This window comes from Acomys minous (assembly GCF_964271855.1).
Source record: "Acomys minous genome assembly, chromosome: 14".
Classification (NCBI taxonomy): Eukaryota; Metazoa; Chordata; class Mammalia; order Rodentia; family Muridae; genus Acomys; species Acomys minous.
The window spans coordinates 18,415,353-18,429,121 of NC_140496.1; the positions used below are offsets into that span (position 1 = coordinate 18,415,353).

Genomic DNA, 13,769 nt, shown 5'->3' on the forward strand with positions numbered 1-13,769 from the left:
AACTGACCTTCCTGTGTAGCCCAGGCAGGCCTTCTCCACATCTGTCAACATACTACTATCAAGGAGCTGAATGAAGACACAAATGTCCAATTACTCTCCTATGCCACCGTTTTCTTTTGTTTGGTTTGGGTTTTGTTTTGTCTTGTTTTGTTTGTTCTCTGTGTAGTGTTCGATGTCCTGGACTTCCTTTGTAGACCTGGTGGCCTTGAACTCACAGAGACGAGCCTGCCTCTGACTCTCAAGAGTTCTGGGATTACAGACATGTACCACTCTTTACACAGGAAATTTTTTATTTCATAGAAAATGTTCCTCATAGCTGGGCATATGCCCACAATCCCAGTATACCAAGCTAGCTTGAGCTACACAGTGAGACTCTGCAAACCCTTCCCGCCCGCCCACCAAAAAGCAAAATTACACAATTAACATACTAGTTCGTTATTACTCTCTGGGGAAGTGGGGCCCACACACATGCTAAGCCAACACTTTACCACTAAGCTAAACCCTCCAGGTCATTATTAGTCTTTTGTTTTGTTTTGTTTTGTTTTTGAAAAGGGTCTCTCTATTATGTAGCTCTGGCTGTCTTGGGAGTTCACTACATAGACCAGGCCGATCTTCAAGTCACAGAGATCCACCTGATTCTGCCTCATGAGTGCTGGGATTAAAGGAGTGTATGACCACATCATGCCTGACCCCTCTATTAGTATTTTTAATTTTAAAAGAAAATAAAGTTTAAAAGTTAAGTTTACTCTTTCATACCAATTTTAATAGTTTAAGATAAGGTGGTTAATATAATGCTTAAATATTAATCAATTTTTAAGACTTAGGGGCCTAAGCTCCTACAAGTATCTAGTTTACTTTGCATTCATTTTTCAATATTTAAGGATATTTTTAAAATGTAAGTTCTTCAAATATTAGATTCAGTTTCTTAAAAGACTTCATTCCAAGATCTTTAAATATCTTCTTTTTCCTCTGCCAATAAATAAGGCAACTATTCAGTATTAAGCATTACAGCTGTTTCTACACCATGAGCTTTATAATACAAGTAAACCCACACATGAAAAACAAAAAAACAAGGCTGTAATCCCAGCCTGTAATCCCAGCACTTGGGAGGCAGAGGCAGGTGGATGGCTGTGAGTTCATGGCCAGCCTGGTCTACAAAGCAAGTCCAGGACAGCCAAGGGTACACAGAGAAACCCTGTCTCAAAAAACCAAAATAATAATGATGATGATGATGATGATGATGATGATGATGATGATTGATAATAATAATAATAATAATAATAATAATAATAATAATAATAATAATAATAATAATAATATAAAAACAAAACAAAAACAAAAAACCCACACACACATTTTTCAACAGACGTTCAATATTAGGGAGAATAAGGGAGACATGGGATAGATAACGCAATGCTTAAAATGAAAAGCTTGGATCAATTTTCCATTATCTGAAAACATCCTCTCCTAAATCTACCTGGGATTGGCTGGCCTAGCAACTACACACAAGCTAGGAATCATGTCATGTACCTGTAATGCCAGCACCCAGAATTCTGAGGCAGGAGTATCTTGAGTTCAAATCTAGTGTGGACTACATAGTGAATTTAAGACAGCTAAAGCTTTATGGTTTTTTTTGTTTGTTTTGTTTTCCTTTTTTTTAAAAAAAAAAAAAAACAGGGTCTAAGGCTGACCTAAAAACTCACAGTGATTCACCTGACTTTAGAGGCATGTGAAACTATACCCAGGTAAGATTTTATTTAAAAAAACAAAACAAAACACACACACACACACTTTATTGTTATGTGTATGTGCCCCACTTTCAACCTTTATAAAGCTCTAAAGCTACCCTTCAGTTTGGTATTAACTTTAAACACGCCTTGCTGCTCGGCAGAACTACCAGCTTATCTGCACAAGACTGAAAGGCTGAGCAACAGACCATGAAAGAACCAAAGGAAAGGAATTCCTACAGCCATGACCACAGGAAACTGTAAAAGGGAATCATGAAGACCATCTAAGGATGCGTTCTCCTGTCACTAGGGGAGGCATCTAAGGATGCATTCTCGTGTCACTGAGGGAGGCATCTAAGGATGCGTTCTCCTGTCACTAGGGGAGGCATCTAAGGATGCATTCTCATGTCACTGAGGGAGGCATCTAAGGATGCGTTCTCCTGTCACTAGGGGAGGCATCTAAGGATGCATTCTCGTGTCACTGAGGGAGGTATCTAAGGATGCGTTCTCCTGTCACTAGGGGAGGAGTCTAAGGATGCATTCTCGTGTCACTGAGGGAGGCACCTAAGGATGAGTTCTCCTGTCACTAGGGGAGGCGTCTAAGGATGCATTCTCATGTCATTGAGGGAGGGCTGCTGTTCATGCTTTTCTACCCTCCACCCTGGTGCTTACAACAAGCCCTGGCAAGCAGGAGGTGTGCACTAAAGCTTAATCATTAATCCACTTGTATGGTCACTGCTTATATTTCACAGACCCTCCCCCCCCCAAAAAAAACAATTCATCCTAAAATTAAGTTTATGGACTGTATTTAAATGCAATATGTCAGTTACACCCAAATCATGACTCCCATTTTTAGATATTCTATTATACTGTAAAGTTTGAGTAGATCAGTGCTAATGGAAATACCACAATTTAAATGTCTATAAAGATATTCAGCTACATCCCTAATGTCTATCATATCCCCCTACTTCTACTTTCTGCCAAATACAGAAATAATACCAACAAAAGAAAATTTAAAACATTAATTCAGATAAACCAAAACCAAAAGGTAGGTGCCTTTGACCGTTTAAAACCTGCAGAATTTCCATAACTTTCTAACAGACTTACTCTGTTTTTATTTATTTGTTTGTTGACACTATCTCACCAAATAGCCCAGATTAGCTCTGACCTTATGATCTCCTGATTGAGTATTGCAAGTAGTGAAATCACAGGCACGGGCCACTATAGCCACCTCACAGAATATTCTAGAAGGGATACTGGAGAAAACAGCTAATTTCCTACTAGAGTCCTCTCACTTCTCCACACAGCAGGTGTTCGAGTGCTGCACAACGTAAAAAAATATAACTACTGCATCAGTGAAGAAAAATTAGACTTTAACAGAAGCTATGTGTTACATTCCAAGGCCAAGTTTGCTATACACATTGCATTTCTAACCTTAACACTGCAGACCAAGAGGAGCCAGAGTTCACACAGCAATACTCTGTCACAAACTTGTTCAGGGCTTACTGGTAAAGCATTTGCCACAAAAGCCTGATGACCTGAGTTCAATCTCTGAAACTCACGTAGAGGTGAAGGGAGAGAACCAACTCCACAAGAATGTCCTTTGACTTAAACAGAGACACAAGCCATGCTCCCCTCACACACTCAGATCATATACACACACAATAATAATAATAAGTCTAATATTTTCACAGGGGTTAAGCACACTTTGACACTACAAAAATTTCAGTTCCTTACTCAGAATACAGATTAGTAATTCTTATTCTTTTTTTGGTTTTTCGAGACAGGGTTTCTCTGTGTAGTCCTGGCTACCCTGGACTAGCTTTATGGACCAGGCTGGCCTCGAACTCACAGCAATCCACCAGCCTCTGCCTCCTGAGTGCTGGGATTTTAAAGGCATGCGCCACCACACCCGGCTAGATTAGTAATTTTTAATAAAGGCAATATTCATAGTATCCAACATCCTAGAAATACAAAATATAAAAATCTAGTTTTCACCAATGCTTTCTTTCTTCTCTTTTTTAAGAACAGCAAATACTTATCCAACTGCTAATTATATATTGTGCTCAAAGATGCACAATGCTTTGGTTTTCTTTAGCTTAGTATCTTTACAATATTAGCTACAGTCAAGAGACACTCAAAATATACTCTAGACAGTAAATATAAAATCAGTAAGTAGATACTCTTACTCTCATAAGAAACCCCTAAAAGAGCAAAGCAGTTGCTATGAGGGGAAGGAAAAGGTAAGACTTACTTCTTGATACAATTGGTCATGAGAAGATGCACATCTTGTCTTTCATCTAATAGCAGCATTGCTCCTAAATACCCAATGCGTTTGTCTGTGAATTTTTGTGAGGCGATTAGCTTGAGGCACTCCAACTACAAAAAAAAAAAAAAAAAAAAAAAAAAAAAGGAAAGAAAAGAAAAAAGGAAACAAAAAAGAGGAGTGAACAGAGAGGGAAAAGCATTGTTTTCAATTCATAATTCGCAGAGGACTGAAGTTTAAATTTGTATGGCTTAGTGGTTAAGAGCAAGCACTTGCTGCTCTTGCAGAGGACCTGGGTATGGCTCCCAGCTCCCATGTCAGGTAGCTCTTCTAGAGTATGCTGACTTCCCTTTCTGGCCTCCTCGGGCACTTGTACACATGTGATACACACTGAGGCAAACAGACACACACATACACACACACACACACACATACACAGAGACAGACACAGAACAATAAAATACATCTTTTTAAAGGATTTAGTTCCTATTTTGATAATCAAGACACTCAGCAATTGGTAATAAAGTACTAAACAGTATCTTAAATATCAAAATGTACAATGAACTCAAGACCTTTTGATATAAAGTGGGAAGTAGCACACGTAGGGCTTAAACCATGAAATCAAATTCAGGAAGAAAAGAAAATCTCCAGGGCAAAATGCCATAGTGATCTAAAAATGTTCCCTATAATTATTTCTTCACATGATTATTGGTGGAACACTTGTCTAGATTGAGTGAGGTACTGGGTTCACAGAACAGTAATAACAACAATTATTATTAAATAGCTCCTCAGGGCCTAGGAGCCATTGTAAATAGCTCTGCCTTTCTTGAAAGTCACTCTGATACACTTTAAGGTTCCAACTGGACAAAGAAAAAGCCAAACATTCCCTCAGGACTAGTGTTTCTCAAAGGGCACACACTAATCAAACTTGCCAAGACTTTTTAAATTACACTCTCCTTTTGAGTCATGCTTTGGCTTAAGGGCCTCCAACAGAGACCTGTGTACACACGAAGCATCAGTCAGTCACATGAGACTACTTTCCATTATGAATTTATAATGAGTGAAATGGAAGGAAGTATAAAGCAGTCCCACAAATAGAACTGTTTCAGGCTATTTTTAATTATTCTTTTAAAATACCTGGATTTGCTAAAACACCTCAAATTAGGTGACTGAGTACACTATCACCACACTAAGATCTCAAGACCAGGGTCAAAAGGGAAAACATTTTCTATAAAGGGGTGGGGCATGAGAGTGAAAAGGTGAGCAGCAGCTTACCCTATACTTCCTGCTACAAAATATCCTGCTGCATACTCTATTCAAATCTTAAAAACAATTTCTGAATAGAAGTTGAAGTTGTTTTTACAATGTGTGCAGCCCTGCTGGTGAAGGAGACAATCAGAAGCTTCCCTTTTTGAGGAGGCCTTGTAAGGCAAGCTTGTAATCCCAGCATACAAGAGATGGAGGAAAAATGGTCAGTTCAGGGTCAACCTCAGCAACACAGCAAGTTTGCGGCCATCCTGGGATATCCATGATATACTACTTGAAAACCTGAAACACGCTATAACAAAAATTCTACTTGTTTTTCAAACATTCCATTGAATAATTCTATAAAAATTTTGTCATTAAATAAAATGCTCCAAGATTATTCTTTTTTTTTAAAGGTTTTTTTAAAAAAAGATTTATTTATTTTATTTATTGCATATGAGTACTTTATCTGCAGAAGAGGGTATCAGATTACATTATAGATGGTTGTGAGCCACCATGTCAGGACCTCTGGAAGAGCAGGTGGCGTTCTTAACCACTGAGCCATCTCTCCAGCCCCCAAGATTCATTCTTATCACAAAAGTTTTTGTCATCGTTACTGAATTTTGCTCATGGTCAACTCCAAGCATTATGCAAATAAATTATACAAAAACATTTTATTTAGATTGCCTGGTGAGCAGGCCATACTTCCTAAGGCACCACTCATCACTCATTTGTTAGAGCTATGTTTTAACACAGTCACAAAAAACTCACCATTTCTTTCTTTACTGAGTTATATTCTGTAAATCACAAAGGTTAACTTCATTGGGTTAAGCTATTTTGGGCTTGTGTGAACTGCGTTGTCACTGTCCACCCCCACCCAGGGCTGAAGTTACCTGTAGTCATGAGTCCATGTCCAGTTTGTTAGGTGGATGCTGGAATTTGAACTCAGGTCCAATAAGCACTCTAAACCACTGGGCCAGCTCTCACACACTCACCTTTTTATTTTTTTGGAGACAGGGTCTCTCACTGGCCTTAGGCTAGGCCAGTGGCTCCCAAAGATTCTCCTGACATTGCTTCCCAGCCCTGAGATTACAAGGGCACACCATGACACAGCTTTTCCTGTTTTGTTCTAGAGAACAAGCTCAGTTCTTCATGACTGCTGCACAAACTCCCCAAACCCAGCGCCCCACTTACATAGTAATATCCCAGACAATCTTAAAAGAAAATTGACTTGTATAACAAACTCCATGGCCAAAATCAAACAGTAAATGCACCTTAAAAAACATATTTGCAACTCATTTCACACTCATGAGGTCCTATGTTAATGGCATAAGATACTACCAACTGATTTTGAAAAAAGACCAAAAATACAATATTAAAATAAAAAAATAAGCTGGGAGTGTTGGTGCATGCCTTTAATCCCAGTACTCAGAGGTAGAAGTAGAAGGATCTCTGTGAGTTCAGGCCAGCTTGGCCTACAAAGTGAGACCAGGCCAAGGCTACACAGAGAAACTCTGTCTCGAAACAACAACAATAAAAATGAAAAAAGATTAGGCCAAACAACTCATAGAAAGCAAAAACAGTTCAAACAAATTAACCTCATAAAACAAATGCAAATTAAAATAAATAAATTAGCAAGATATTGAATCTACACTTTAAAAGCAGGAGCTGGAACCAGGCATGGTGGCACATACCTTTAATCCCAGCACTCAGGAGGCAGAGGCAGGTGGATCGATGTGAGTTGGAGGCCAACCTGATCTACAAAGTGAGTCCAGGATAGCCAAGGATACACAGAAAACTCTATCTCAAAAAAAAAAAAAAAAAGTTGAGTTGTGTGATTTATAAAATGAGCCTCAATAAAGATGCTTAAAGGGAGTTATAAATCCCAACCATACAGAGATGGTTCTTTTTTTTTGGGGGGGGGGGGTATTTCGAGACAAGGTTTCTCTGTGTAGCCTTGGCTGCCTTGGACTCCTTTTGTAGACCAGGCTGGCCTCAAACTCACAAAGATTCGCCTGCCTCTGCCTGTCAAGTGCTGGGATTTAAGGTGTGTGCCACCACCACCTGACTCAGAGATGCTACTTTTAAGATTTATTTTTATGCAGAGCCTGGTGATTACTCCTTTAGTCCTAGCACTTGAAGCAGAAGTGAGCAGATCTCTGAGTTCCAGGCCAGCTTGATGTGCAGAGTGAGTTCCAGGACAGGCAGAGCTACAGGACAGACATACATATTTGTCTCAGAAAATAACCAAAAACATTTTTACTTATGCATATGTGTGTCTGAATGCACATGTATATACACATGGATGCTGGGTGTCTTTAGCGGTCTGAAAATTGACTAATTTTATGTCTTGACACAAGCTAGAGTCATCAAAGAAGAGGAGCCTCAACTGAGAAAATTCTTCCATAAGCTCAGATAAGCTTGTAGGGTTTTCTTAGTGATTGATGAGAGGGCGCAGCTCATTGTGGACGGTGCCATCCCTGGGCTGGAGGTCCTGGGTTCTCTAAGAAAGCAGGCTGATTAAGTCATGTGAAGCAAGCCAGTAAACACTACCCCTCCATGGGCTCCGCAGGTCCTGCCTCTAGATTGCTGCCTGCTTGAGTTCCTATCTTGACTTCCTTTGATGATGAGCTGTAATGTGGAAACATAAGCCAAATAAACCCTTTCCTCCCCAATTTGCTTTGGTTGAGGTGTTATATCACAGCAATGGTAACCCTAACAGAAGATAAGATGGTACTGGGACAGTGGGGTATTTGCTGTGACAGCCTGACCATGTTGCTTTTGGGGAGGATTGTGGAAGGACTTTGGAACTTTGGGCTAGAAAAGCCATTGTGTATTAAGAGCTCAGTTAGCTGTTCTGTAGGAGCTTGGAAGATAAGAATGTTGAGAGCAGTGCAGACAATGGAGGCCTGGCTTGTGAAGTTTCAGAGAAAAGCAAAGACTCTATGGTTTGTTTGTTTGTTTGTTTGTTTGTTTGTTTTTTGTTGGTTTTTTTGGTGAAGAATTTGTAGTTCTGGTCAGCTAGGGCTGAAGACTCAGTTGTGATTAAGAAGAGACCAGAACTACTAAGATGAAACTTTGCTCAATTCTAGTCAGCAAGAGCTGAGAAACTTGCAGTAGCAGCCAGGCGTGGTGGTGCACACCCTTAATCCCAGCATTTGGGAAGCAGAGGCATGGGCAGATGGATCTCTGTGAGTTCAAGGTCAGCCTGTTCTACAAAGCAAGTCCAGGACAGCCAAGGCTACAGGGACCCTGTCTTGGAAAAACAAAAAAGAGGAAGAGGAGGAGACCACCAGCAGTGTTGAGGCAAAGTCTTCTAGAAAATGTTTCCTAATAGTCAGACACAGAAGCTGTTCTAGACATGGCCAAGGTTGTGCCTTGTGATGGCAGCTGAACTTGGTAGTGAGTCACCCAGGTGGTATATGGAGAACAGCTGAGATCTGAACTGAGTGGCAGGGCTAGAGTTCCTGAAGAGAGCCTGGAAGAGGCTACTGGTGAAAGTACAGCCCAGATGCAGCAAGGAACTCCAGCAGTTTTGGAGATGGCAGTGCCATGGGGGCATGAGATCCCTTGGAGTTGGAGTTACAGGTGGTTGGAGTGTTTTTTACTAAATGTCAGTCCTCTGCAAGAGCAGCAAACAACCAGTAAGCCATCTCTCCAGGCAGTACTTTTAAATTTAGATTTGCAAAGACCAACAATCATTTGATAACATGAGGCCTTTATTTACAATGGGAGTATAAACCGGCACATGATACAGAAAGTTCTGGTCTATTTAAATGATAAATGTATACAACCTTTGATTCATCAATTCTCATAAGAATCTGCACTTAGAATCATATATGAAAAATAATGATTATTCAAATATTTCAAACTGAAAATAGGTGCCATTAGTAAGACATCGGTATAATTAATAATGATTCATATATGTAGCAAGATATGAGCACATCAAAGAAGCTGGGGTAAACAAGGGCATGTGTCTTTTGTGTTGCTGGGAATGGATGGAGCCCAGGGCCTCCTGAAAGCTAAGCATTCTGCATGACAGGGCCCAACAAACTCTTTTTTAATGTGTATGGGTGTTCTGCCTCAGACTTCTGTGCTCCATAAATGTGCCTGGAATCTGCAGAGGCTAAAGGAAGGCATCAGATCCTGTGGAACTGAAGTTATGGCGGTTGTAAATCACCATGTGGGTGCTAGGAATCAAGCCTGAGTCTTCTCTAAGAACAATAAGTGTTTTTAACCACTGAACCATCTATCTCTTCGGTCCCTGAGTAAGAATTTTTATATACTGAAATGACATGCTGTTATGATGTAGTGCTATGATATGATATGATATGATATATTGATATTAACTACTCTTTAACACAGATTAATGAGTGTCCAATGCAAAAGAAACCATATGTTGGGGGGGGGCGTTGAGCCACTGGTAGCCTATGGAAAAAGTAAGTGATGGAGACATAAGGATAGAAAGGAGAATTTTTATCCTCAGTATAACTGAGGATGATTGAACTCTTGGTCCTGTGTCCCCATCCCAGGTGCTGGAATTACAAGTTTCTGCCACCTGAACTGAACCCAGGGCATGTGGCATACTAGGCAAGCACTGTGCCAACTGAGCTACAGCTTCTGCCGTTTACTTCATTTCTACTATGAAACAGTGCCTCACTAAGTTGTCCAGGCTGGCTTTGCACTTAAGTAGCTGGATTACAGATCTGGACCAGCAGACCTGGCTGACATTTTCTTTTCAATATCATAACTTCAATTGAAGCCCCTGCATGCTGAGCTTCAGAGCCATTTGCTTCCTCTCCATTTCAGAAGTCGCCAACCGTCTAAACCTGCTGTCTCTGCCGTATGTGTGGAAAAGCTGTTTCGAGGTGCTTTAAGCATTACAAAAATATACCAAAGGCCAGATCTTCTCGATTCCCATCAATTTCAACACAAACTCTACTTTAGTCCCATTGTCTATACTGTTCTGCTCCCCAGCCCACGTCCCCACACATGCGCCCCCTACTTGTGAATATCAACTTACCTATTATTTTTGAGGATGACTAGGTTGTTTTCAATGTTTTACTGGGAAAAACAATGCTGCAATGAATACCAGTTACATGGGGTTTTTTTCTGCATAATGGACAAGAACTGCTTTCCATTATATAAATCAGATGGCTTGATCAGATGCAGGTTTTTCAGTCTTGGGTTTGTTTTGATTTGCTCTTGCAATTATGTACCACCCTCAGGTCCACTTCCGTCAGAGGGCACACCATTGTTTACAGTCAGCAGTACTGCTCATTAGCAGGAGTGGCGAGATACACGCCCCCTTTGTCAGCTAAGCAAAACCTCTAAGAAGCAATCTCCCTAGATCATCAATTCTTTCAGAAGAAACACTGGTAAGGAAAGTAAAGATGATGTTTCTTTCCTTCTACTGACTAGTTTCTAATGAGTTCATTCTATACTATCTTTTAGGATGACCAATAAAATTCATAAAATGTTGCTTAAATATTAACTGGCTTTCATGGACACTAACTTGCTCGATGTTGAAGATAGGCTTCCCTGGAAGAGTACAAGCTTAGCATGCTCCAGTGCTGGTTCAACACCCACATGCTGGACTTGAGGAGGGCTTGTATAATTTTAATCAACTACATCGTCAGCCCCAATACTCAGTTATCAGAGGTGGACACATGACAGCCTCTTCCAATGACTGTTAACAACCTCTGGAGCTAGTCTTTCTGGCTCCTGACAGAGGCTAATGGTTCTAACTTGTTTTGTACATTTCTTAACCTGCATTTAGGATCTATCTTCATTCAAATGGCCTCTCGTTCTTTTAAAGTGAAAAGGCATTTGCAGATCATAATCTAGGTCTGTTAATGATCTGATCATTGTTTTTAGGACTGGTCTTTTCTTTTTCTTTATTTGAGATAAGCCCCATATATCCTAGGCTGGCCTCAAACTCTGTATAGCCTAGCATGACTTTGAACTTCTGTTCTTGTCTCTAGCTCCAGAGTGTTGGGATTACAAGTATGCATCATCATCCAAGACTTCTTATATATCTTGGCAAATACTTTCCAACCTGAGCTACATGTCCAGCTCCTGTTTTTAGTATATGCTAAGAGACATAACAAACTGAAATAAAGTAATATAGGTTCAAATATTGGTAATGTCAATTTAACAATGTAAAAGAAAAAAATTCAAACTACAAAAGAGAATAGCAGAGTGACTAGTAATAAAAATCACTAACAGTGGTTAAAAGAGAAAACCATGATTATTTCAGCAGTTAAAAGCCCTTTTGATATTAAATAGCAAGGGTTTTCCTATGATAAAGAGTAACTACCTAAAGCCATTCACAGTCACCATATTTAGTCATAATATATAGTAAGACCTTTAATAAGAATGCCTACTATCATTGGTTCCTTTTATTTCTTTTTTTTTTTTTTTTTTTTGAGCCAGTGTCTCTCTGTGTAATCTTGGCTGTATTGGAGCTCGCTGTCCTCCAATTCAGAGATCCTCCTGCCTCTGCCTCCCAAATTCTAGGATTAAACTAACACACACACACACACACATACACACTCCCCTCACCCCCTCACTCTCATCTCTCTGTGTAGCCTTGGCTGTCCTAGACTCACTTTGTAGACCAGGCTGGCCTCGAACTCACAGCAATACACCTGCCTCTGCCTCCTGAGTGCTGGGATTAAAGGCGTGCGCCACCACGCCCAGCTAAACACTGTCTCTATTTGATTCTGCAGTACTTATGTAGTATAATAAGCAGATGAGAAATGTACTGAGAAGGATAGAAGAAAAAGAACCGCCATTGTTCTCAGACAATGGAACTAACCACATAGAGAGCAACTCTGCAAACCAAGCTCAACTGTTGCGAGGCAAAGAAATGTATGAATACTGTATTTCTGGGGAGCTGGAGAAATAGCTCAGCAGCTAAGAGCACTAACTGCTCTTACAGAGGTCCACTGGATGCCTCCATTCTACAGATAAGGACACTGTGACACACAAAGGGCAAAGATCTTAAAGAAAGAGAAGAGGAGAAGAAAGGAGAAAGAGGGGAGAAGAAGAGAGGGAGGGAAAGGTAAAAAAGCCAAAGATCTTGTTCCAAACCACTCAGACAGTAGTAATATGGGAAGGAGTCACACTGGGCAGGCAGCCTGGCCCCTGTAGGCTTGCTCTTGGACCCTGACATTGGCAGCCATGGAGCTAACTGTCTCCTCTCTTACTTTGGCTGACACAACAGCTACACTGGCCTCATGGTTTGAGCTCCTTTTCCCAATTCTGAACTGTTTTGTTCTTTTAAATTGATGCTGGAAATTATTGCTATCTCAGTCGCTCTGTGGTTTGGCAGAGCTAAAGTACATAAACTTAATGGAAGTAGCAATTTATAGAATTTAACTAAGCCCAAAAGCCAAACAGGCTTTTGAGTTACAAAAGGCTGGACTACTCTAATATTTACTAGCTGAATGAACTTAAACAAATCACTTAAAACTCTGATTCCTCCTGCCCCTGGTTCCCTCTACATAATGTATGAATTCACATTTGAGAGAATTACCTACCTTAAGGCTTTATTGTAAAACTTAATGAGATATTTATTTAAGTGCCTGTTAAAATTTTTACTTTTTGGTTTTTCGAGACTAAGTTTCTCTGTGTAGTCTTGACTCTCCTGGATTTACTTTGTAGATCAGGCTAGCCTCAAACTCACATCAATCGGCCTGCCTCTGCCTCCCTCCCACGCGCTGGGATTATGGGCGTGCGCCACCATGCCTAGCTCAAATTTTACATTTTTTAATGTATCCTGTTTACATTTTTTTCTTAGCATTTTTGAGACAGGGTTTAATATATATAGCCTAGGCTTGCCTCAAATTGCTATGTAGCCTAAGCTAGCCTCAAAAGTGTTGCGATCCTTCTGGCCTTAGCCTCCCAAGTGCTGGGATTATAGGCATGCACCACCATGCCTGGCTCTTTGTATTTTGTTTCTACTGACATCATATTGCTAGACACTGCCCTAAAAATTAAAAAGAAACAGGTGAAATTAGTTTTAATAACATATTTTATTTAACCAACTTGTCTAAAGTATCCTTTCAACATATAATCATAGAAAGTATTAAATATTTTACACTTTTGTGTATGAGGCTTCTAAATACAGTATGTATGTACTTTATACACTTATAGCACATTTCAATCTGTATACATTTTCAGTAGAAATACTTTAACTATATTCCAATTTCATAAATATACAATGGATAGACTCACGTATCCAAATTGCTTAAAACACATTTAAAAGTTTTCCAATAACTGAATCAATACTCAAAAAAACTTTATTTTCCTTTTAATAAATCACCTTAGTTAAAATAGCCATATTTCAAGAGCTCAGTGACTGACATATAGCTCTTGATTTCCATAATGAACAGCCCATCTGACGAATAAAATGCAATTATAGGGCAGCTATTATACACAATTATACAAGAATGGCTGCTACTCACACATGGAAGTGAGAGAGTCAAGATATGAACCTTTTTATGGACATATTGTAAAGGGAATCA

General features: G+C 39.8%; 1 protein-coding gene across 4 annotated transcripts in view; it reads right to left on the reverse strand.

Moving 5' to 3' along the window:
• The window catches only part of AP1G1 (adaptor related protein complex 1 subunit gamma 1), an 82,826-nt gene that overhangs the window by 44,752 nt on the left and 24,305 nt on the right, over nt 1-13,769 (reverse strand). For all 4 annotated transcript variants that reach the window (XM_084755809.1, XM_084755810.1, XM_084755808.1 and 1 more), the window contains one exon: nt 3,982-4,106. In XM_084755809.1, coding sequence (XP_084611935.1) covers nt 3,982-4,106 — 125 coding nt within the window. The remainder of the gene's footprint in view (nt 1-3,981; nt 4,107-13,769) is intronic.